Genomic DNA, 23998 nt, shown 5'->3' on the forward strand with positions numbered 1-23998 from the left:
ACCGCCTTGATTACCTACAGCAAACTCAAGTAGGTTTAGTACTCCCATCTGATACCATGTGGCTGTGGATGGCTATTTAGCTGGAGTGTCCAAATTATCAAGGACACATTCTTGTCACCTCTGCCACCAGTGGGGCCTGCTCCCCTGCAAATTATCTCCTTCCTCCAGGACATCAGTCCCTAACCCATGCTCCTCCTGGGACCTGCTTCTCCTGAAGTCATCTTTGGAGGTTTCCATCGGAATCCCAGGACCACCTACCAAACACTTGACAGTTTGCATCCTCTAACTCCACTGTCAAGTTTACTTCAGGATGAATGTCAGGTTAGTTAGCAAGAGGTGCCTGGAAACTACTTTCAGGACCAGGTTAAATAAACCATGACACCTCTGAACAATGACACTCTGCTCGAGCCAAGGTACCACTGTCACTTGTCATACAGAGCACTATTCAGAACGTTTTTCTTCCTAAACACTTGAGCAGGTTAAGGTACTTCCCACCAAGCCCAACGACTTTTTTTTTTTCTTCGAGACAGGGTTTCTCTGTGTAGCTTTGCGCCTTTCCTGGAACTCACTTGGTAGCCCAGGCTGGCCTCGAACTCACAGAGATCCGCCTGCCTCTGCCTCCCGAGTGCTGGGATTAAAGGCGTGCGCCACCACCACCCGGCTTCCTCTTTTTTTTTTTAAGACAGTGTTTCCTTGTGTATCCCTGGCTGTACTGTAACTCACCCTGTAGATCAGGTTGGCTTTTCTGGGCATTAATGGCGTGCACTGCCACAACCCGCTCCACTTAAGTTTTTAATTACTGATTTCTCCTTCCACCTGAGACTGAACTCAGCTAGGTCAGGCTTGCCAGCAAGCATCTTTAGCCAGAGCCATCCACTAGTGCCTAATTTCACTTTGTCAATGAATACCCACAACTAAAATGAACCTGCTTGGAATTCAAGAATGTCACTGCTTTAATTCCAGTTTATTGTCCATCTGTTCTGTCCATCCTGAGCCCACCACTCTTCAGAAACTGGGTGGGAAAGAGGAAAGCAGACACCCCACCCTGCAGCCCCAGCTGCAGCTTTATTTTCCAAACCATTTTATTGAAATGTGCCAAGATACATGGGCAGCACAAATGTATGAACAGGGAAAAAAAAAAAATCACACATACAGTTATCTTAAAAAGTGAAGGTTAATCTTGGGAGATACCAGTTCCCCTCCCCCCCTCCAGAGTTCCAGAATTTCCATTGTGGTTAAGCGTCTACTGACCTAGCATTTAAAAAGAAACAAAAACTGCAAAAATAAATCAAAACAGAACAAACCCAAAGAAAACCAACAGCATAAAGGAAAGACGTTTTCCTGCTCGGACGTGCTCTTGCCAGCATCTAATTAGGAGGCGTGCTGCGCGGTGGAGAAGCACAACTTCAGGGTGTACGGGTACGGGCCGTCTGCAAACAGGGGGACAGATGTCAGGCTGGGCCCTGGACTCCCGGCGCGCCGCCAGTTATCCCCGCCCGCCCGCCCGACGGCACCCACACACCCTCTTCTGCAGGTCAATTACAGGGATCTAAGTCGTCACCATCAGGCAAGGCCTGAGTAACTCCCAAGCTCTCAGGTGGGTGGAACCAAGCAGCCTGGCTGGCCTCCCAGGAGAATGTCATCAGACTGCTCTCCTGGTGACCAAGTCCCATCTGCCTGTGTCTGCGACAAAGGCAATCTCTAGGGTCCTATCTTGCGGGCAGGAAGGCTCTGGCATGCAGCCAGACAAGCCACCAGGGGTATTCTGCAGGACACACAGACACTCACTTGGGTTTTTCATCTGGTAATGGTTCAGGAAGCCCAAGGTCTCCAGGGCATCGCTCTTAGAGTCCCACTCCAGCAGCCCAGAGGAGCTGCGCTCACCTGGATAAAAAGCAAGAGACAGCAGCAAGCTTAGGCTGAGCCAGCAGAGCTAAGTCCCCTCCCACCACCACCCAGAGGCAGAGGCCGGGGAAAGAACGTGGCCAAGGGACTCACTTTTGCCTGAAAATACTTTCACAGAGGTTGGCCGCTTCACTCCCAGCTCATCGCAGATCTGGGGCAGAAAGATAACAAAAGAATTCAGAAACCAAGGACTGCCTATGCGAGCCTTCAGACAGACCAGGTCTAGCAGTATCTGGTGTTCTCTAAAGACAGCTTTGATCACAAACTAAGTCGCCCTATCATCCTGTAACTTGAAAAGTTAGAAACCCCTCTCATGAGGCAGCACAAGGAAGGAAAGTGCTTCTCTAACTCCTATCCTGGCAGCCCCGCAGGCATGAGTGACATTAAATGAGTGTCACTCAATTGTGGCCCCTCTTGCCCTACTTCCCTGACAGACCAGGCCCTCGCAAACTTCACCCTCTAGAGTCATCTAGACACCCCGAGGCTTGATGACCTATGTTCGGACTCCACTCTTGGTAAATCACCAGCCATCACTGCTTGTTCAAGATGTCAAAGAGCACAGTGTACAGAACTGTACCGTGCATGCTTCTGCTCTCACCTGCCCCAGCTATGAGCAGGGGACCTATCTGTTTTGGTCTTTTGCTGTGTCCCCAAACACAGGGACCAGTGAATGGCCTTGGGAGTCTGATGATTACTTACAGAACAGAATGAGCCCAACTCAAGGACAGTACCAGACAGGCAGTTCCTTCCACACCACCTACCTCAAAGAAGTTCTCCTCGGTCACCTCCAGCGGAGCATTGAAGAAGTGCAGTACATTGCTAGGGTGCTGGATGCGGTTCTTAGCTGCCTGCTCTGGGGTAGAGAACCGATTGTTCCTCGACTCGCTGAAGTCTTTGTAACTGCAGGACCCGTCTTCTAGCCCGTATGACTGGCCGGGCATAATGGCTGGTTGCTTGGAAACACTAAGGAAAGAAAGGGAAGTCTTTGCTCATTGTCCTCCAGGGCCTGCCAGAGGCTCAGCTGGTCCCACGCCTGTCTGACACTGCGGGTGCTTTAACTCACAGGGTGCACAGCTGAGGTGGGGCTACCCCACTTTTGCCCAGAGCTTCACAAGGAAGCAGAAAACATGGCTCCCGTACCCACACCCCCATCCCTGGCTGTGCAAGCACCTTGATCTCAGTCAGCACTTGGACTATTACCTCTGCCCATGTCTCCCCCCTCCACCTGCCCCTGCCTGTGGTAACAGCACCTACCAGACATTCATCTTCTGCCCAAACATGAAGTTGTTATTAAGGTGAGTAATGGCTCGGTCCACAGCATAGCCATCAGCCATCTCCACCATGGCGGCCCCCGGCTTGCTTTTCATAAATTTCACCTTAGAGAAAAAGGGTGCGATTTAGCACCAGTGTCCAGCTACCAGAGTCCTCTCCCCTGTCAAGTCAGAAGCTAACTCCTGCTCTGGCTCTGGCCTTCCATTTCCTCACACGTGAATGGGAAACAGAACTACCCCCAATGCAGGCCTAGTTTCGGCATGAGCTCAATCCAAAGTAGGCAGCTGAGCACAGGTAGTGCTTTTCCCACTGGAGAGCTGCCCTATGAGGAAAACAGTATGCAGAATGAGAACAAGCCACCTGCACCTGCATGTTTTTGCTACGGCATGTTATGCATCCAGTCACAATATCAAAAGAAAAAATTTTAAGTGCTGGGGATGGAATCCTGGGCCTCTTAAGCACTTTACCTCTGAGCCCTAAGCCATCTTACAGCGACTACTACAGTACACACTGGACAGAAGGCAGGCTCTGAAGCCAGGCTATCTAGCCAAGTCTTGCTTCCATGTAGAGTATTTAACCTGTTCCTTTCTGATTTAAGAAATACAGTATGGGGGGGGGGGGACGACCCCCACACAAACAACTACATAGGAAGCACCAATCCTCCAAGCTTTACTGTGTTCTTTGAGATGGTCTTATCGGTGGCCCAGTCTCCTGAGTGCTAGGGTCCCAAGTGTGTGTCATCACAGCAGGCTGCTATTACTCTTATTAGCTGGACCAAGCCCAGGACTACACTCTTGGACGAGGTTGACCAGCAAGAAAGAAGCCACGAGCTACCAGGTGGAGTCACCTTTCAGCAGAGAATGCAGAAGGGCCCCGAGTGGTGAGATCAGAGGCAATGTGACATCACCATCTCTACGGTGTGTAGATTCTTAGGACTCCCGACTCACTGGTGTCCTCGTGCACTAAGTCTTAGTACTTGAAGATACAGGTAACTCAAACTCGTGAAGCAGGCTGCCTGCGCTGTAGAAGGCACTACACAGGATGCACCTCACTGTTCTTCCCTCTGCTCCCCTCCATCTGAGGCCTGGGGCCTCCTCCAGTTCTTCAAGGAGAGAAACTCACCTTCTCCACATTGCCATACAAGCAGAAGACATTGAAGACTCGGTCACAGTTCATCTTAGATTGATCCAAGCCATAGACCATGAGCACAGGGCTGTCAGCGTGGGGGCCATAGTCGGGTGGTGGGGGAGGGGGTGGGGGATGACCATACTGGGGGCCATAGCGACTTGGGCCCCGACGGTGACCCCCCACAGGTGGGCCCATCCTTCTCCCTTCGTAGTGAGGTGGGGGGGGCCCGTAGCCCTCATCATGGTAATGGCTGTGGTACCCACCATGGGGCCCTCCTGGGGGGTGGGAAGGAAAGAGAGGGAGGACGGGTGAGAATTTTCGCGGCGGACGACGGGCAGGGGCACATGAGCCACGGGAGTCCACGGAGGGGAACCCCCTGCCCTCACCATATTCTGCGGGATGATCTCCCAGGAGAGGGGGCTGCCGCTGGCGTTTGTTGGGATTACTGCCAGGGTCACCTGTAGATCGAAACAAGAGTTAGGAATAGAACTCAAGAAAGACTCCCCCAACTCCTAACTGGAAGCCCACCGCAAGGCCTCAGAGCTCCTGTGAGCATGGCTGCAGAACCCTTTCCTTACAAGGGCTGCCAGGGCCTCCATCCTATGACCTGGGGTCGGGGCATGAAGCCCAGGTCTCGGCAGTTGGGACCCACTCCCCTGCCTCCTTCCACTACTAAGGAGACCAGCTTCTGGGCTTACTTGCTCTCCCTTGCCCCGGTTTGTAGAAGGAACAGGCAGGGACAGGAGCAGCTTCCTGGCTGTCTAGGGAACTACAGTGTGGGTATATTATGAAGGGAAGAGCAGTTTTATAAATTAATGCCCAATGAAGGGAGAAATATTAAGGGCAACAAATAAGTAACCCAAGATGGACGGAAATGAAGTGAAACCGCCCAGAAGCCCCTAGGTTCAGGGCACACAAGGCCTCACTCCAGGCCTATCTTCATCACCCCTGGCCCGCCCCCCTCCACACATCACCCAGCCCAGCCCTTTGAGAGGGACAGTACATCTGACAAGCAGGGCACCAGCACAATCAGTTTGAAGGAGCAGTTAGGTACAAGGCATCAACATTCTCAGACCCAACAATGGCGCAGAGCCCCTCCCAGCCCAACTGGAGTTCTTAACCATTAGTTCAGCGCTTAAGTGACGGACACTGGTAAGCACTTTACAGACATCACAGCTTCTCCAATTCCTCACAACAACCCTATGAGGTAGGCACTCATTTCCCAGCCCCATCTTACAGTAAGAGATTAGAGCAGTTACTTTGTCACTGAGCAGTTAAGACACTCTTGCAGATCAGAGGCTGAGCTAGGACCTCAGCCCAGGTCTGGGTGGCACCAAGACCCAGAGCGTGAAACCGCTGCCCTTTCCTGCCACCCTGCCTGGGTTTGTTCTTTAACAGTCATTACAAAGATGGAAAAAGGCTACTTACAGCAGAAGTACAGAGTACAATGTCCATTTGTCACAAAAAAACAAATCTGTATTTTTCTCTTACCATTGGACGCTTCAACAGTGAGTTAGCACAGTTCTGAAAGATGGCGTCCCATCAAACATACACTGCGACCCTGCATCACATGGTTTTACAGTCATAAATACAAGTCACGGTACACATCCGCTACATTTTTCTTTAAGAATCGTTTTAAAAGTCAATGTTCTGATTAAATCAAAATTGGCTCACAGATGCTGTCCTCAGAAGATACCAGAAAGTGGAAATGAGGTGTGTGGAGTGGGTAGTGTCCCTCCGTGTAGTCACCTCCTCACACTGTGTGCTGCAGTGCGGTGCTTCTGGCTGTGTAGCGCTCCATGTGCGTGTCTCCTGGTATGAAGTGTGCCAGTGGCCCCACTATGCTTGCGCTTTGGCCTTGGTAGCGCCCGGTTACCCACCAGCAGGTAACTGTGTGCCTCTGAGCTGTTTTTGATTTTAGGTCTGTTTTGGTTTTTTGATTTTTTTGTTGTTGTGGTTAAATTTTTTTTTTAATTTCTGATCTCCAGTTGGTGCAGACTGTGTTGGCAGCCGGTGACTGCAGGAAAAAAAAAATCAAAACACAAAAGAAAAAACAAGGCCCTCCCCAAACCAAAGGACTTAAAAAACAAAACCCACATGGCGAGGAATGGAGAGAGGATCCTATTGTCTTGGAGGCCCATGGAATCTACTCCAGTCTAGGAATCGAATCGTTCTCCGAAAAGAGCGCCGCTGGCTGGCTGGCTGAGCTCTGTTCTGTGTTTCCTACTTCTGTGTACATTCTTGGGTTCAAGTTTGCTTGGATTTTGACTTTTAATGTTTAATAAAAAAGCAGTGTCTGCTGCCATGTTGCGTCTCTTTCTTTGTCTCTGTCTGCCTCTGTCTCTGTGCTTGTAGCTGTTCCTTGGAGCGCGGTGTGGTGTTCTTGATGTAGTGAGCTCAATCTGCGGCTGTTTCTGGGGACGTGGTGGAGGCTGCATGTTCTGTTCTCCAGGAAGAACTAGTGGTTTTGTGCCCTGTGTGTTGGTGCGCAATGTGCAGAGGCAGAGCCGCTGAAGTGTGGTTCCCGAGGGGGTGGCGAAGCACCGCCCTCACTCCAGGTTACCTCATCAGCCCTCGGTTTTTTTGGGCCCCAGGCTTGGGGCAGCCAAAGCTGAGGCATCAGAACCAATGCACAGCCAGCCCCTGCTACTAGCCCCTGCCGGTCTGCACATCTTCTATTTGTGTTCCTTGGAGAAGAAATGGTTGGTTGCCATGTTTCTGTCAGCAGTCATGTAATGCCATTGCTCGCTCTGGTACATTCACTTGGTCATAATTTGCCTCTGACCTTTGGAGGGAGCAGCCAGGCCCAGAGGGACAATTCTGAGGGTCCTTGGGAGAGTCTAGCCCACCCTGCCCACTGGCTCTCAGCTGCAAAGCAAGCAGAACAGGCCCACCTACAAGTGTAGGGGTGAGTCTCTGGCCTCCCAGAGTCAGCCACCAGCCTCCTCCCACAGCCCAAGGCCTAGTTCGACGTATCAGACCAAGAAGTGGTTGATCTTGATTTTCAGAGGGGTGATGCTGTTTTTCAAAGATAATCCTTGCCCTCTCCCACCTACCAAAAGTAAATCATTCTTGACAACACTAGAAAGGGGGTTGTCCCTGTGGACCCCTGAAGAGATGCCGAGTCCCTTCTACAACGGAGATCAGTAATGTCTGTCCTGGTCTCATCCAAGTGTCTGACCTCTACAAGGTCTACTTGCTTGAAGGCTCTGCTTCAAACCCCTTCCTCCTGAACCCCAACCATCAGCCCCTCAGACAGCAGAGAGGTTCTCTGCTCATCCTCCAGGGAATAGAGACTCAAGCAACCCTAACCAGGCTCTAGAATGAAGGCAGCAAAATCCTATGGAGCTGCTGACCTCTGCCTCCTTGCCATGCCTCCTCCTCATGGATGCCCTGTCCCGACCCTGCCCAGCCCCAGCCTCAGCCTCAACTCTGCCCCTTCAGCAGACTCAGGAGGCAGAACTGACCCAAGGGCCTTCCCATGCCCACAGGGAGCCCAATGGCATTACATAACCCTAAGCCCAGGTCTATGAAGTGCACTACTCGAGTGAAGAGGCAAGGCAATGTGTTTAGAACAAAGTAGCCATCAGGATTACCTTGTCCACTGAGGTTGGGGTTTGTGTAGTCCCAAGTATCTTGATCATTCTTGAACACATTTAAACGGGTAGGCTGCAAGAACAAGACAAAGTTTGAGACTGGCCATGCCTCATCTCACCAGGTGACTAACATCAGGTAGTCACTCCCGAGACTCACCTTTGCGTACTCGATCTTCAGAGTGCAACAGCCAGAATAGATGTCAGCCCCATTAAGTGAGGCCTTGGCCCGCTGGGCGCTTTGCACAGAATCAAATGTGAGAGAACTTAAGGAAGCTATCAATGTGGAGCTTTGGAAAAGTCATTACATTGCTGGATAAAACAAGGACCAGACAGCACTCAAAGACGGTGAGCACCACCTATAACCTCAGGCACAGCAAGAGCCATCGAGACACACCAAGGACTGCCCTCAGAAAGCAGCCACTGGCCAGGGCTCTCTGGGATCTGCAGTCTTTTTTTTGTTTTTCGAGACAGGGTTTCTCTGTGTAACCCTGGCTGTCCTGGATCTCGCTCTGTAGACCAGGCTGGCCTCGAACTCACAGAGATCTGCCTAGCTCTGCCTCCCAAGTACTGGGATTAAAGGCGTGCGACCCCACCACCTGGCTGTGATCTACACTCTTATCCCAGGCACCAAGAGATGGCAGCAGCAGCTTCTCAAGCTGTCCCATCTTATCTCGAAAATCTACACCCTGCCTGCTTTAAAGGTGGCTTCTCATTGCATCCTAGCCAAGGGGGCCCTAAAAAGCTATCTTTATCAAAACCCCCCTCTCCCCTTGTAAGTCATTCTGCAGGGCTTGAGTCTTCTGATTATCTAAGCCCCATCTACACAGAATACCAACCACCACCTCACCGAGGAGGACTGTGGATACAGCTGAGTGTTCCCACCTGTGCAGTATGCATGAAGCACTGGGCTCAATACTGGGGGGTGGGGTGGGGGTTAACACACCACCTGAATAAAATAGCACCCTCTTGAGAGAGAGGTGCCCACATCACCTGCTGTTACATAAACCTCATGAACTGTTTGTTCCTTTAAGATTTGCAGTGTATGGCTCCCTGGTCAGACTTCCACATAACTGTCTCTGCAAAGGCATTTGGTATGTGGCATGAATTCTCTCTGCCAAGCCCTGAGAGGTCCCCCAGATCAGAGAACACCAGTTTCCCAGAAAAGGATATTCCACCATAGCCTGGACTCCATTCTTCCGAAAAATGACAATTCTCTGGACAGGACCACAAGGATTACAGATAGTGTAAAGAACATCCTATAAAAGCAACAAGAGGCAAGGTAAGGGGCCTTGGCATGTCATGCTAGCTCGGGGGTGGAATTGGGACGACAGGGGAAAGGAGATCTCAGAGCAGCCTAGAGGAATGCCTTCAGCACACACCGTGGTTATGGAGTAGATGGGGTTCAGGATGGTAAACAGAAGCACACTGTTGACGCTCCGGGAGTCATCAGAGTCGCCGGGGCGAGAGATCTTCTGGCTGGTGGAGTAATTGACAAAAGCAGGGTGCCCAGCGATGTAGATCTGGTTGTCGGCCGCGTAGTTCACTGCATTACAAGCCCCCAGCACATCTTCAAACTCCACCAGCGCCTGTCTCTTCTTTGGCATCACCACCACATAGCTGCAGAGAAGAGGTGGATTTCAGTCCTGCTCTCTGTGACCTGATTCCTGCTCCTCTGAACTCTGACCCCAATACATCAAGTGATCGACAGTCATCTCCTGACCCCTCTTCCTGTTTCAGAAGAGACCGTCAGAGTGCTAATCCATCACTGCCCAGGCAACCCTGTGGGAAAGGAATCTAGGCAGCTTCATCCGCATTAGTTCACAGTAACGCTAAGGAGCCCTAACCCCTGGTTTCAGAAGATGATGTCGTACCTGATGGGTCCAAATTCCTGCAGGGCTTCCACAAGGTCAGCTTCCACCACACCATCAATCAGGCCCCTGATGTGGACAACTGGGGAGGCAGGGGTTTTGTGGGGGTCATCGTAGTTCTCCTGAAAAAGGATGGACAAACCTTGAGTGAGAAGAGGGACCCCGATCCAAAGCCATCGGATCGAGAACCGCCTTTGAGTGGGTAGCCATCTGCTCACTGGCTTTAGTTTCTTTTCTTTTTTTTTTTTTGGTTTGGTTTTTCAAAACAGGGTTTCTCTGTGTAGCTTTGGTGTCTTTCCTAGAACTCACTCTGTAGCCCAGGCTGGCCTTGAACTCACAGAGATCCACTGCCTCACTCACAAGTGCTGGGATTAAAGGAGTACACCACCGCCGCCCGGCTGGCTTTAGTTTCTAAGGAAGGCTGAACGTAGGAAGAACTGGAAACTCACATTTGGCCTTCTTCCTGGAATCTGTCTCTCCTCAATCAACGTACAACAGGAAGAGTGGCTTGGAAAGGGGCCACACCCACGGTTAGAGCTCCAACAGCTGCCTGCTAGCCTCAAGAACACACTCTGCATGTGCTCTAACTTCTCTGGCTTTCTCTGGCTAGGCAAGCTGTGGTCATTTAGTGACTGTTCCCCACAAGTCACCTTCATGGCCAGTCAGGGTAAGACCACATGGCTTCTAGGACAACATGCCCTTCGTTACACTGACTAGGCCAAACTAAAGAGAACAGGGCCAAGATCTTCTACACTGAACTGCTATCCCAACCTGTCGGATCTACCATAGCTCCTCCTCAGGGGATGTATCTTTCCACACACACCCAAGCTTCTGGGGCTCTGGAGGCAACTTTCTCCTCCGTCTCTCCTGGGCTCTGGGCCCAGGTTCTTGTCTGAAGATCACTGGCCGAAGCCCATGAACACTAGTGGGTTCTTTTTCCAGTAGGGAACCACACAAGACACACTCTTCCTGGCAGTTTCAAGCTAAGGCTTGTCTCCCAGAGCCCCGAGTTTGTTTAATCCTAACCCCGCTCCTTCCTGTTCTGTGAGGGAGTCTACAAAACTACCCATCTCAAAGGAACAGCAACTAATGTGAGAGATCTTTCACTTTAAATTATTGGGGATGGAGGCAAGATACCACACTGCCCATGAGATGCTCAGAGAACTCTCTGGAATCAGTACTCCTTCACCCTCATGGGCTCCAGCAGTCTAACTAAAATAAAATGTCTTCCAAACAGGAGGAAATGTAACATCCTAATGAGGCTAAGCGAGTACATGCTTACAGCAGAAAAGCAGCTGAACAAGAGGGCATTGTTTGTTTGAGAAGGAGTCTCACTATAAAGCTCTGTCAGGCCTGGAACTCACTATGCAGAACAGGCTGGCCTCAAACTCAAGAGATTTCGCCCGTTTCTGCTTCTAGAGCACTGCGTTAAGGCCAGCGCCACCGTGTCCGGTAGGAGGAGGACTTTTAGAACACTTTTAAAAGGAGTGCGGGACTGCAGCCCAACACAGAAATCAGAACTGTGACTTTTAGGAGAAGACTGAGTAGGCAAAATGCCTCCGGGCATGGCCACGGGACCAAAATATTTTAGTTTATAAATGCCCCTCTCCGGGAAACCGAAAGCAAACTGCGTGATGACTTCTAAGCTCGGCTCACAAACTCTCTTCCGTTTTACAATGCACACAGCATCAGAGGTCAAATATTCTAGTCTGGCTGGGCATTATAGTCTCAACAAGTCAACTTCTGTAAGACGCGACCGTGATTCGGACTTCGAAGGGGCAGAATTACCGACCCCACCGCCCACCCACTTCCCGCTCACAAGATCTGGTTGCAGAAGCGCGCTTGCGCGTGGGGGCACAGACTGAAAAAAAAAAAAAAAAAAAAACCGATAAAGGGAGAAAGGGAAAAAAAAGTCCCGGCCGCGTGCCTGGGCCCCCCACATGCCAGACCGCGGCGCCTGCGCACTGCGCCGCCTGCAGAGGCAGCCGCTTCCTCCGCCCCCTCAAGCCCCGCTACGGATTGCGCGCACGCGCAGGCGACTGTCCTCGCGCAAACCCCGCCGTTTGCCCAACGCCTGCCCCTCCCCCACCCATCCAAAAGCGCGAGGGCTGCAGCGCGTGCGCAGAGGTCCCCCGCAAAAATAAATAGCTTTAAAGTAAGAAATTTCCCCTTTCTTCCGGGAGTCTAAAGCCCTGGCCTCACCCCGCCGCCGCCGCCCGCCGCCCCGGATCCTCCGCCGCCGCCGCCTCCGTGCTGGTCGCCGGCGTTTTCAGTCTTCAGCCGTTTAGGGGCTCGGCCTCCCTCGTTGCCGCCGCCGTAATAGCGACCACCGCCGCCTCCGCCGCCCGCCGCCGCCATCTTCACCATCGCTCCCGCCCGCCTCAGCTGCTCGTCCGGCTGCTGCCTCTGCTCGAGCCGCCGACGCCGCTTCTCCGCCCGGGGCAGCAGCCTCCGCGACATGGCGGCGCAGAACCCGCCTCCCCCCGCCTCTCATTGGGGGAGGGACACGCCCGTCACTCGCCGCCCCCACCCGATAGGGGGAGCCACTGGCCCTGTCGTGGGGGGAGGGGAAGGCCCCACACGATTCCTGCCTATTGGATAGAGCCCATGCCGTTCTATTGGAAAGCCCGCCCTCGTCCGTCAATCGCACTTCTTATAGGTGAACCTTTCCTGCCAGTCATTCCGTCAAGCCCCGCCTCCTTAAAATAAACTTCGATTTGATAGGCCGGGTTTTTGGCATCGCTCCGCCTTCCCACAGACAGCAAATGGAAGCGGCTCCCCGAAGGTCCGCCTCCTTCCCACTCTCATTGGTTTCCTCGCTTATCGATCACTCTGAAATCCTTGCGTCCCCCAGTCACAACGATTACCTTCCCGCGCCACTCCGCTGGGATACAAGAAAGGCCTTCCCTTCTGTGTTCCTGCAGTGGTTCCCGCAGGTGCCCATCTTCTACGTCACCACTCGATTGGTCAATGGAGAGTGGAAAGAAAACCCTCTTACCAGATGGTATAGGGCGACTGATAGTCTCTGATTGGTGAAAAAGGGGAGCCCGTAGGCGCTCTCTGGCGCAATCTAGGAACGGGCCGAGGACGCATGCGCTACCGTACTTTTCGGGGCCTCAGGAGAAGAGGTGACTGTAAGGAAGCGACTGATAGACTACCCGGACTATTTTGCTTGCCTGCTGTTTGCAAGCTCCGGAAATCTAGACCAAGACAGCAATTTGCAGCTATAACCCCATTAGTACATTTCCACTTCACCTTTATCCTATCCAAAGCTAGAGGGTTGTTATTCTTTGAAAAAGAACCTCCAAATCTGAGCACTTCTAACTATAAAAGCACTCACTGCCAACTGACTTCGGACCCTGCCAAGCGGCATCATTTCACTTTAAATTCAGCCACAATAGATCTCTCAGTTTAACTCGATTCGCACGTGGTAACAGCACCGCGTCCTTGGGATTGCTCTGTAGCCCAGACTCGCTCCCTGGAGACTGCCCTGAAGGGACTGGTCTTCCTCCTAGGGTCCTGCGAAGCCCGAGAGCTGTAACGCGGCCAGAGCCCATTGGGGAGCGGACAGGGAAGGTTACTGACGGAGGATCCTGACCATGGTCCCGTCCACAGGCGTTATGGGGACAATAAAGAGTCAAACAGGCTTTGGAACGCTGGCCTACCACAGACAAGGCGCAAGTTTACACACCACCACCACGACACACACACACACAAGTCTGAAGGTCGTGGAAGATTCACAGGACGCCCCAAGCGTGCTGGGGTACCTTTCCACGAAAGTCTGAAGGTCGTGGAAGATTCACAGGACGCCCCAAGCGTGCTGGGGTACCTTTCTACCAGGTCAGTGGGATCCCCAAAGCCGGGATCCTCTTAGGACTAACTTTAAAATGTAAGGACACAGGGACTGGAACCCCGTTTGTTTGGAGAAGTAAAGTTTTGAGCATGGCGTGGTGGTTGCAAGCCTATAATTCCAGTGCTCTGGAGTCAGAGGCAGGATTGCCTTGAGTTCAGGGCTACCCTGGGCTCCAATTTAAAGAAAAGAAAAGTTTGGAGGCATCAGATGACCTAAACGAACCTCCACCCCATTCACTGGACGGATACTCCGAAGCCGGCACTCCCAACGTGGGGTGCGCCGCGGCGCAGCAGGTGACGCGCGGCGGCGGTGGGGCGGGCCGCTCCCGCGGAAGGGCGGGGTCCCGCGGCGACGTCAGAGGTGGCGGTGGGGGAGGGGAGCGCGCGGTCGCCTCCCCGCCCCCGCGCCCGGCCCGGACGCCCCTCGCCAGGGCGCGTCGACGGCACTCGACCAGACCCTGTACAGTGCGGGCCGCTCGCGGACCACGCGCGCCCGGGACAGCGACTGGCGCCCGTGCCCGCTGCTCCCGCAACCAGTCCCCCGCCCTCCCGCCGGCGCGGCGACGTGCGTCCCGCCGGTGCCCCCGCGGCCCTCCCCGACCCCGCGGCCCTGTCCCCTACCAGCTCGGCGGCGAGCCTGGCCGGCCGTCCGGGATCGAAAAGAGCAGACACTGGGAAGTTTTGGGGGAGGGAGGGGCGGGCCTTAAAGGGACCACGACCTCTTTTCACTGGGGGAGTGGGGGAACCGAGGAGGTACCGAAGCTAGAGCGGAATGGGAAGAACCTTGGGCCGCTGCGTTCGTTCTGGCTCCGCGTTCCCGCTCACCCTCAGTCCCACTCTCCACCTTAACCAGGAAAAAAGGTCCCCCAGTTGCTTGGGGTTCACGTGGCAGTTTTCCCCATTTGCTGAGTGTTTTGGAGGAAAATGTAGACATGCATGTTGTACAAATGAGTAAGCAAGGCTCAGAGCACCCAAGGTGCCACGGCTGCTCAGTGTCTGACATCGAAACTATTGCAGGGTGATGTCTGTGTGCTTATCAGAGAGCACTAGAGAATGGTGGAGAACAGCACAGGCTAGACCCCACGGCCGGGTTCAGCTACCCACCGGAGACAGAGAATCTCGAGTTTAAGGACAACTTGGGCTATATATCTAGATCACACCGACATACCAGCAGGTCATCTGACTCTCACAGCCCTTGTAAAAATCCCCACCTACCCAAATCTGCCGATTCTCTGCCTGCCGAGATCAGAAGAGGGTTGTCTTCGGATTCCCGGGGACTGGAATAACCCACAGCTGTGAGCTGACATGTGGGTGCTGGGAATTGAACCCTGGCTCCTCTGCAAAAGCAACCAGTGCTCTAACGGCTGAGCCAACTCTCCAGTCGTGTTCTATGTCTTTGCTTCTTTTCATCTAACGGCCTTTGACTCCATCTCAGTCCACCCAGTAAACGTCCACACACAGTTTTAATCATGGCTCATGCATAATCCCTGAAAGAAACCGGGTGTCGGCAACAACCGTCGTCCTGTCTCAGAGACACCTCCTTTTCATTGCCAAGGTTATAGCCAAAGAAAGAAGTGATTGAAAGTGTGCCAGACAGGTGGAGACTGGAACGCTGGAACATGTTGCTGCAAGGCTACCTGAAACACCATGGATTCCCCTCTTGTGCTGGGGCCACCCCGGAGCAGGAAGGGTTATGAAAGAAACTGCTTGCTGCTGGCCTGCTAAATTAGCTAATCCTCGATGGGGTACACGGACAAAGCAAGCTAAGCTAATGAGGTCACTCTAGATGTGGTCCAACCTTTAAACCCTCCCTCCTAGCCAGAAATTCAGTGGTGCCAACAGCTACCTGTAATCACAGTTCTAGGGAAACTGAGTGCAAGGTCATCCTCTGCTCCTAGTGGATTGGGGACAAACCTGGGCTGCGTGAGATCCTATCTTCTCAAGAAACAAGAACATTTTTTTTTTTTAAAATCAAAGTAATTACAGCCAGCGAGTCTGGCCAGATGGATTAGTAAAGCTGCTTTAGTGCACAAGCCAGATGACCTAAATTGATCTCCAGAACCCAGTAAAAGTGGAAGGACAGACTGACTCACAAAGTTGTCCCCTGCCTGCCACACATGTACCATGGCGCTCAACCCCACACACACATCATGCACACATAATAATAAATAAAAGTAATAAAGTAAAACCCCTCTTCCGGGGCTGGGGCTATAGCTCTGCAGTAGACAGCTTGCCAGAATCCTCCAGGGAGAGGCCAGGAAGCACAGCTCAGAGGCAGAGCTCCGCCTAACATGAACGGCACAGTGAGTTCCATATGTAGGACTGCACTAAACAAATCAATAAATACTTCAGGAGTGGAGAGAGATGGCTTAGCGGATAAGAGCACTCACTGGCCACTTTTCTAGAGGACCCGGGTTCAACTCCCAACACTTACATGGTAACTCACAATCATCTATAACTCCAGTTCCAGGGGGGTCTATGCACTCTTCCGGCCTCCTCGGGCACCAGGCACACGTGTCATATACAGACAGACATTCATGTAGACAAAACGCCCAAATGCATACAATAATAAAACGTAAAAATACATTAAAATCCCTCTTCCTTCAGTAACGGGCAGAAGAGCTGCAAACAGATTCCACCTTGCTCTCAAGTTTGTCTTCCCGTTATTGTTATTTTTTGTTTTGTTTGTGTAAGAGTGTCTCATTATGTATGTAGCCATGGCTGACATAGAATTCTCTATGTAGATAGACTGGTTTTGAACTTACTCCCTCTGCCTCCTGAATTCTGGGAGCAAAGCCCTGTGCCACCATGCGCAGCTTCCCTGTTGATTTTTTTAAAAATTATTGCCGGGCGGTGGTGGCACACGCCTTTAATCCCAGCACTCGGGAGGCAGAGCCAGGCAGATCTCTGTGAGTTCGAGGCCAGCCTGGACTACCAAGTGAGTCCCAGGAAAGGCACAAAGCTACACAGAGAAACCCTGTCTCGAAAAACCAAAAAAAAACAAAACAAAACAAAAATTAATGTTATGTGTATACACACATGGATGCTTAGTGCCTACAGAAGCCAGAAGAACTGGAGTTACAGACAACTGTGAGCTGCATTAGTGGGTGCTGGGAATCAAACCTGGGTCCTTTCGGTGAGCAGTCAGTGCTCTGGTTGGTTGGTTGGTTGGTTGGTTGGTTTGGTTTATTTCATGACAGAATCTCCCTATGTACCTCTGGCTGTCTTGGAACTCGCTCTGTAGACCAGGCTGGCCTCGAACTCACAGAGATCCTCCTGGCTCTGCCTCCCCAGTGCTGGGATTAAAGTCGTGTACCACCACCGCTCAGCTTGCAGCCAGTGCTCTTAACTTCAAAGTCATCTCTCCAGCTACTTCCCTTTTTTAAATGGTCTCATTTTAGTTTTGGCTGGCCTCAAGCTCTGTAGCTAGACTAGGGTGGCCTCAACTCAGAGATCTTGCCTCTGCCTCCCATGTGGATTAAAGCCATGGGCCACCATGCCCAGCTTCCCTGTTTATTTCCACAACGCCTTTGGATAAAACACCCAACTGGTCTGTAGACCAGGGCCTCTTCTGGTTCCTTTTTGTTTTCTTTTTTTTTTTTTTGGTTTTTCGAGACAGGGTTTCTCTGTGTAGCTTTGCGCCTTTCCTGGAACTCGCTTTGGAGACCAGGCTGGCCTCGAACTCACAGAGATCCGCCTGGCTCTGCCTCCCAAGTGCTGGGATTAAAGGCGTGCGCCACCACCGCCCGGCTTCTGGTTCCTTTTTATCCCCAAATTTTTCCTTCTTTTTTTTTTTTTTTGTATTTAAATTTTTCTTTATGTATTTGTTATGTACTGTGTGTATTTATGTCGCTGCAAGGTTTATGTACAGCACATCTGTACAGCTGCCCTCAGAGTCCAGAAGGTGTTGAATGCCCTGGAACTAGAGTTACAGGTGGCTGTGACAAGGTCTTACTGTAGAGCCCTTGCTGGGCCTGACCTCGTAGCAATCCCGACCTTGCCTCCTCCACTACGCCTAGCTTTCCCTAGGAAAATTTTATTTCTCTAACTCTAGGTAAATAGGTATATAAAATATGTGACCATGCCAGGCATGGTGGTGCGCGCCTTTAATCCCAGCACTCAGGAGGCAGAGCCAGGCAGATGGATCTCTCTTCAAGATCCCTGGTCTATATAGTGAGTTCCAAGTCGGCCAGGGAGATAGAGAAAGACCCTGTCTCAGAAAACCAAAAAGAGCCGGGCGGTGGTGGCGCATGCCTTTAATCCCAGCACTCGGGAGGCAGAGCCAGGCAGATCTCTGTAAGTTTGAGGCCAGCCTGGTCTATAAAGTGAGTTCCAGGAAAGGCGCAAAACTATTCAGAGAAACCCTGTCTCGAAAAACCTAAAAAAAAAAAAATAATAAATAAAAATAAAAGACAACCAAAAAGAAAGGAAAAAAGAAAGAAAGTTGCAGCCACAGCATGTTCAGAAACTTTATTTACTTTTTTTTTTTTTAAGTTTTCAAGACAGGGTTTCTCTGTGTAGTTTTGGTGCCTGTCCTGGATCTCACTCTGTAGACCAGGCTGGCCTCGAACTCACAGAGATCCACCTGGCTCTGCCTCCCGAGTGCTGGGATTAAAGGCGTGTGCCACTACCGCCCAGCCAGAAACTTTATTATTGCTAACTTTTCGCCAACCCCACATTCAGTTATGCAACCCCAATATGGGCTTGATAGGCACTTCTGCCCTATGCCAGCTGCAGCCTTCCCAGCACAGCTAGGCTGAGGTATTACAGGTCCCTGCTCACCTACTGTCATGGTTAATATCGCCATCTTGACTGGATCTAGAATCTCCCAGGAAACAAACTCCGGCATGTCTTGAGGGATTGTGTTCATCCCAAAATGGGAGGCGAAAGACCACTGACCTAAATCATCATGACCAAATTAATTAAAGCAAGTAATTACTTCAAGTCAGCTTTTTTATTCATGTACACAGGCTGCCTCTCTCCCTAAGGTGGGGTTTGAGAGGTCAGCCTCGGAGGTGAGGGAGACAAGGTTTTTATAACTCAGGGGAAGGGGGACTTGGCAAGCAAAATAGGTGGGGTTACAGGACTAGAACATCATAACAATTTAGTCCTAACAACCTCCTGAAACAAAGACATGGTTGCAAGGTGGGCATGACAAGGTAGTCATAACAACAGGTAGTCATAACAAGGTAGTCACAGGGGTTCATATAACCTTTTAAAACAAAGATAGGGTTGCAAGATGGTTATAAACAACTTTTTGAAACAAAGACATGATTGGCATTCCTGGAGCAGGCAGTGCAGAACCATTTGTAATTAAGGTTACAGGTGGGGCATAGCCCAATCTTTGAGAAACAGAGGTTTAATCATAAATAGGAATGAACCTAGTTTGTCTTTACTATAAGGTGGCTCTTAAGCCTAAGATGGAGGCAGGATGGTTCTTCAATTACCCAGATCAGGTTAGCCTCTGGACATGCCTGGAAGGGATTTTCCAAATTAGGTTAATTAAGGTGGGAAGAACCACTTTAATTTTGGGTGGCACCATTCCATGCACAGGTGTCTCAGACTTTATAAAAAGGAGAAAGTTACTGAGCACAAGCACTCGTGACTCCCTGCTCCCTGATTGGTGATGCGAGGGGACCAGTCAGCTTTCTGCCCGGGCTGCCAGGCCTTCCCCTCCCCATCAAATGATCCCCTCAAACTGAACTGTCAGGCAGAAGAAACCCTTCCTTCTTTAAATTACTTTTTATCACAGCGATGAGAAAAATAACTAACATACCAAATAATTATTTCCTCCCACGTGGAGCAATTTGTTAATTTCTGACCCCTGTCTAGAACCTGGGCTCTTTAGGGGCTGGGTAAGCATAGTCATGCATTGTTTAAGGACACTGTGTTCCACCACAATGGATAGCACATAACACCAGGGCCCCCTAAGATTATATTGCCTGAAATGTCTTGTTGAACCAGAAAACATAGATGTGTTCAGAAAACATCTGATGAGCACATGAGCAAACCTGAAAGATGCTTCCACTGGCCAGATCTTGAACAACCAGGGAATCAAACTAAACCAGGAGGAAGAAGAGATGGCTGTGGTGGTGTGTACCTACAATCCCAGCACCGAGGAGGCTGAGGCAGGAGGATCATGAGTCCCAGGTAACCCTGGGATACATAGTGAGACCTGGTCTAAAAAAAAAAAAGTAAAGTCTGGGGAGATGACTCAGCAATTAAGAGGACCTGAGTTCAATTCCTAGGACTCACAACATGTGTAACTCCAGTCTCAGAGACTTCAACACCCTCTTCTGGCTTCTGTGGACACTAGGCACACAAATGGTACACAGACATACATGCAGACAAAACACCCATCCACCTAAACATACATATACATATATATATATACATATATATATACATATATATATGTATATATATATATGAGTGTGTGCATGTGTGTGGGAGGCACAGAGGTTCTTGTGCTCACAGATAAGCACTAGGGGAACCAGGAATATTAAAGATCTCTTCAAAAGGAGAGGGTTTTTATTTCAGCCCAGAAGGCTAGGAACAGATGTGGTTCATAGCCCGGTGACCCTTTGTCCCGTCCCGCGGGCCAGGTTATTGGGGAGACCCGAGGAGGCACCTCCTGAAAGATCAATGGGGGCGAGAGAGAAAAGAGACCAGGCGCCATAAAGGAAGACAGAGTCAGTCTGAGTCGCGTCAAGGTCTCGTTTATTGACTGGGTATTGAGGCTTATAAGCAGGACTTCAGGCAGGGAGGGGGAGTAGGGGAAGCAAAAGGAGAGAAGAATGGAAAATTCCTAAGGAAGGGTGAGGTCGCTTTGGTCCCAGGCCCCTGCAGCTGGCTGATTAGCAGGTACTCCAGGAAGTTGTACAGCCCGCGGTTAGGCCAGGAACCTGTTTTTTGCAAGGTTTGATAAAGTAAGGAAGGTCACACAAAATTCAAGACACAGCTGTCCGGAGTTGGTCTCTAACAACCCTTGCGCTATCTGTGTGGCTGAGACCACACCAGATCCTCCTCTCAGACCCATGATAATCATGAGCCTGTCAATCTGAAGAGTCCATCTTTATGGTGTCACCTGTAGTCAGTCTACTGACCCCATCTTTAGGGAAGATGTCACATGTACCTTACAAAGAGTTTTGTTGTGGTCACATCTTTTTAGGTTTTTGGAGGGTTTTGTTTGTTTGTTTTGCTTTGTTTTTCTGAGACAGGGTTTCTCTGTGTAGTCCTGGCTGTCCTGAAACTCACTCTGTAGACCAGGCTGGCCTTGAACTCACAGAGATCCGCCTGCCTCTGCCTCCGGAGTGCTGGGATTAAAGGTGTGTGCCACCACCGCCCGGCTGTAGTCACATCTTAAGCTTTATTGTGCACACAGGATTGAGTTATTATCACCAAGAAAATTTTCACCAAATTGTGCTGTGCTTAAATATGCCTTTAAAGACTGACTTGGGGTCAGACTTTCAAAGTTTGAACCAACACCAGCTGGCTACTTATTCATGCTGAACTGAATTTCTTTCTTACCTGTCTCAGATCATTACTCTGTTGGTCATGGTGCGCACATGTCCATGCATGTGTCCATGTGCCTGCGCGCATCTGTGCGCACGCATGCCCTCCCACCCCCCATTTCTCCCACTATGGAGCAAGTAATTCTGTCTCAGACACCAGCTAGTTTTTGTCTAACTGGATTCAGTTCCGACACTTGGGTACAGTGTCAGGTCATATAGATTAGGGGTTCAATCCCAAGACTGCTCCCCCACTTTAGATGCCAGTCGGTGACAAGCCACACTTGTGGCTTCTGTGCTTCTGGTGGATTACCTATGCTACCACTTCAATCTGCAATGTCCCCTGTTAGTTCCTGTCATGGAGCCCTCGTGCTCTGGCTGGTGGACGCTACTTGGGGACGCTGTGGAAGCTGAGGCCTCCCTGAAGGAAATGGGTCACTGGGGGCAGGCTTCTGAAAGCCAGACTCCGCCCAGGTTCCTATCTTGCTCCCTGCTCCCTGGTCCATGATGTGTGAGCAGCCTCCGCTACACACTTGCACCTCCAAGAACTGAGTGGCTCCTCCATGCCTTCTGGCCACGCTGGGGTGGACCGCTCCACAGTCCTGAGCCCAGGTCCGTCCTTCCTTCTTTAAGCTGGACTTGTTGGATATTTTAGCGAGAGCGATACAAAAATGGCGAGGTCAGGCTAGAAATCAGGGGTCCCATCTGTTCTCTTTTCCTCTCCGCTGCTGCCATAAAGCATTCCAGTAAAGCAACTAGGCGGAAAGAGTTCATTTCACCAGGTCATCGCCCATCACGAGGGACGTCAGAGCGGGAACTCGAGCAGAGACCGTGGGAGATTGCTGCCAGCTGGCTCGTTTGGGCTCTTGCTTAGCCGGCTTTGTTATAGCGCCCTGGGCCACCTGCCTAGGGAATGGTGGCCTCTTGACAAAATAATCCCTAGTCGTGCGCACAGACTGATCTAATCTCACCTCAGGTGAGACCACTTTCTCAGGGGATCTGGGTTGTGTCAAACTGACAGTTAAAACTACCAGAATATACTACCACCACCTTCCAAGCTGGTTAAATTTGTTGAGCAACTGTGGCTTCCACACTCTCTGTGTGGTATAGTTGGCCATTTGGGGTGTGTGTGTGTGTGTGTGTGTGTGTGTGTGTGTTATTGATGATTGACCCTAATGCAAGGTACCTGCCAGGCAAGTGGACTGCTGCTGAGCCCCCGCCCCCCCCAGGAAGTTCGGCTGTTTGGACGCTCTCCCAGCCCTGTCCTTTTGAGGTTTTATGGAGGCCGCACAGGCAGGATTGCTAACGATGGGGTGGGGAAACCCAGAAAAACCTGTTGGTTCAGATTCTCCCGGCCTCCCCGGCAGCATTCCTTTCGCCAGGGCAAAGGACAGGATGTGTGGGGACGCAGGGTTAAGTTCTCCCAGTGAGAATTCACTCCAAACGCTCAGGGAATAAGGAAAAAATTCTTTAGTAGTCCAAAACCAGCCACAAACGGACGTTAGTAGGAATTACATAAGATTTAGACTTTAACATTCCACATACACCACTGTTCATCTGTACATGTCATGAGGTCCCAGCCCCAAGTTAAAGCCAAACAATTAAACAGGGAAAAGAGTGTAAACCTGGCCATTTTCAGCAATTGGGAAATGTACACAGCAAAGTTATGGTCACAATTACTTTCAAAATATACCAGTATCGTTCTTTTTGGGTTGGCTAATATTACCCAGGGCCATCCTGCCTACCTGGCAGAATCATTACCTCATCCCAATAAGAGAACCAGGACTTAATGGCAGACTAGAATTCAGTGGTGGCTGCTGGCCAGTGCCATCCCTTTGAACTGCCAGGCCGAGGTGTGTGCTTTGATATGGGAATGGAGCCTAATAGGCAGCAATCTTAGTGGACAGATCTCAACAGAAACATTTTCTCAGCAAGCCCCAACTGCAATTATGTTCGCGGTATGACATTTCCCCTACAGTCTGACAAGTCTGATCAGTCCTCTGCTTATCTCCGAGCCATATTAGGGGCAGCACTGCTGTGAGTGAATCCGACCTTGTGCGACTTAGAATTTCCTAAGCAAGTCTATTGGTGAATCCTTTGTAACCTCAATTTATTACTCTCAGTTTCTCCTGACCATCCTGACCTACTAGGAAGTAAGTCAGGGTCATGATTCAGGAATTGTAGGGAAAACCATAAACATGCACATTCACATTTGCTTTGTTTTGTTTGTTTTATTGAGTCAGGGTTGTGCTGTGTGACCCCAAACTGGCCCCCTGCCTCAGCCTTTCAAGGTTTGCGATTACAGGTTTGTACCACATGACCGTTTACATTGTGCTGTCTCTGTCTCTTTCTGGTGTACATCTGTGTGCACATGTGTGTGCTGTGCAGGTTCACATTGGTGTGCTCTGCAATAGTTTTTCTCCTTTATTTACATTTGTGTGTGTGTGTTTATGTATGTTCACCTGCTAGCCTCATGTGTGGGCACAGATGTGAAGGCATGAGAACCAGGAGCTGATTCTCTCCTTCCACCACATGGGCTCCAGGCTTCACACGCAAGTCAGGCATGGCAGCAGAGATCTTTACCCACTGTTTTTTGCTAGCACCACATTTAATTAATCATTTTTGTGAGAGTGTTTTGCTTCCATGTATAAATGTGTACCACACGTGTGCCTGGTGCCCATGGAGGTCAGAAGAGGGTGTAAGACTCCCTGGAACTGCAATTACAGTTGTGAGCTGCTATGTGGGTGCTGGGAATTGAACTCAGGTCCTCTGCAAGAGCAGCAGAATGCTCTTAACCACTGAGCCATCTCTCTAGTTTCCACGTTGGTTTTTTTTTTTTTTCATTATTATTTTTATCTCATGTGCA

At 50.7% G+C, this 23998-nt stretch overlaps 1 protein-coding gene across 3 annotated transcripts; it reads right to left on the reverse strand.

Moving 5' to 3' along the window:
- Positions 1-1064: 1064 nt before the first annotated feature.
- On the reverse strand, positions 1065-14361 carry Hnrnpl (heterogeneous nuclear ribonucleoprotein L). 3 transcript variants are annotated; one of them, XM_052762913.1, is made up of 13 exons: positions 11972-12713; positions 9773-9891; positions 9281-9518; positions 9070-9157; positions 8059-8153; positions 7902-7974; positions 4692-4763; positions 4300-4580; positions 3160-3281; positions 2667-2868; positions 1999-2056; positions 1789-1884; positions 1065-1430 (listed from the first exon to the last, which is right to left on the reverse strand). In XM_052762913.1, the coding sequence occupies exons 1-13, from the start codon at positions 12227-12229 to the stop codon at positions 1372-1374; spliced, it is 1761 nt and encodes a 586-aa protein (XP_052618873.1). In that variant the 5' UTR covers positions 12230-12713; the 3' UTR covers positions 1065-1371. The 3 variants fall into 3 exon arrangements, with proteins under 3 accessions (XP_052618873.1, XP_052618874.1, XP_052618872.1); XM_052762914.1 differs by lacking the exon at positions 11972-12713 and adding an exon at positions 14243-14361 and having other exon boundaries at positions 4300-4763; XM_052762912.1 differs by having other exon boundaries at positions 4300-4763; positions 11972-12714.
- Between the last annotated feature and the right edge of the window lie 9637 nt (positions 14362-23998).

This window comes from Peromyscus californicus, unplaced genomic scaffold (genome assembly GCF_007827085.1).
Source record: "Peromyscus californicus insignis strain IS unplaced genomic scaffold, ASM782708v3 Scaffold_4__1_contigs__length_199733344, whole genome shotgun sequence".
Taxonomy (NCBI): domain Eukaryota; kingdom Metazoa; phylum Chordata; class Mammalia; order Rodentia; family Cricetidae; genus Peromyscus; species Peromyscus californicus.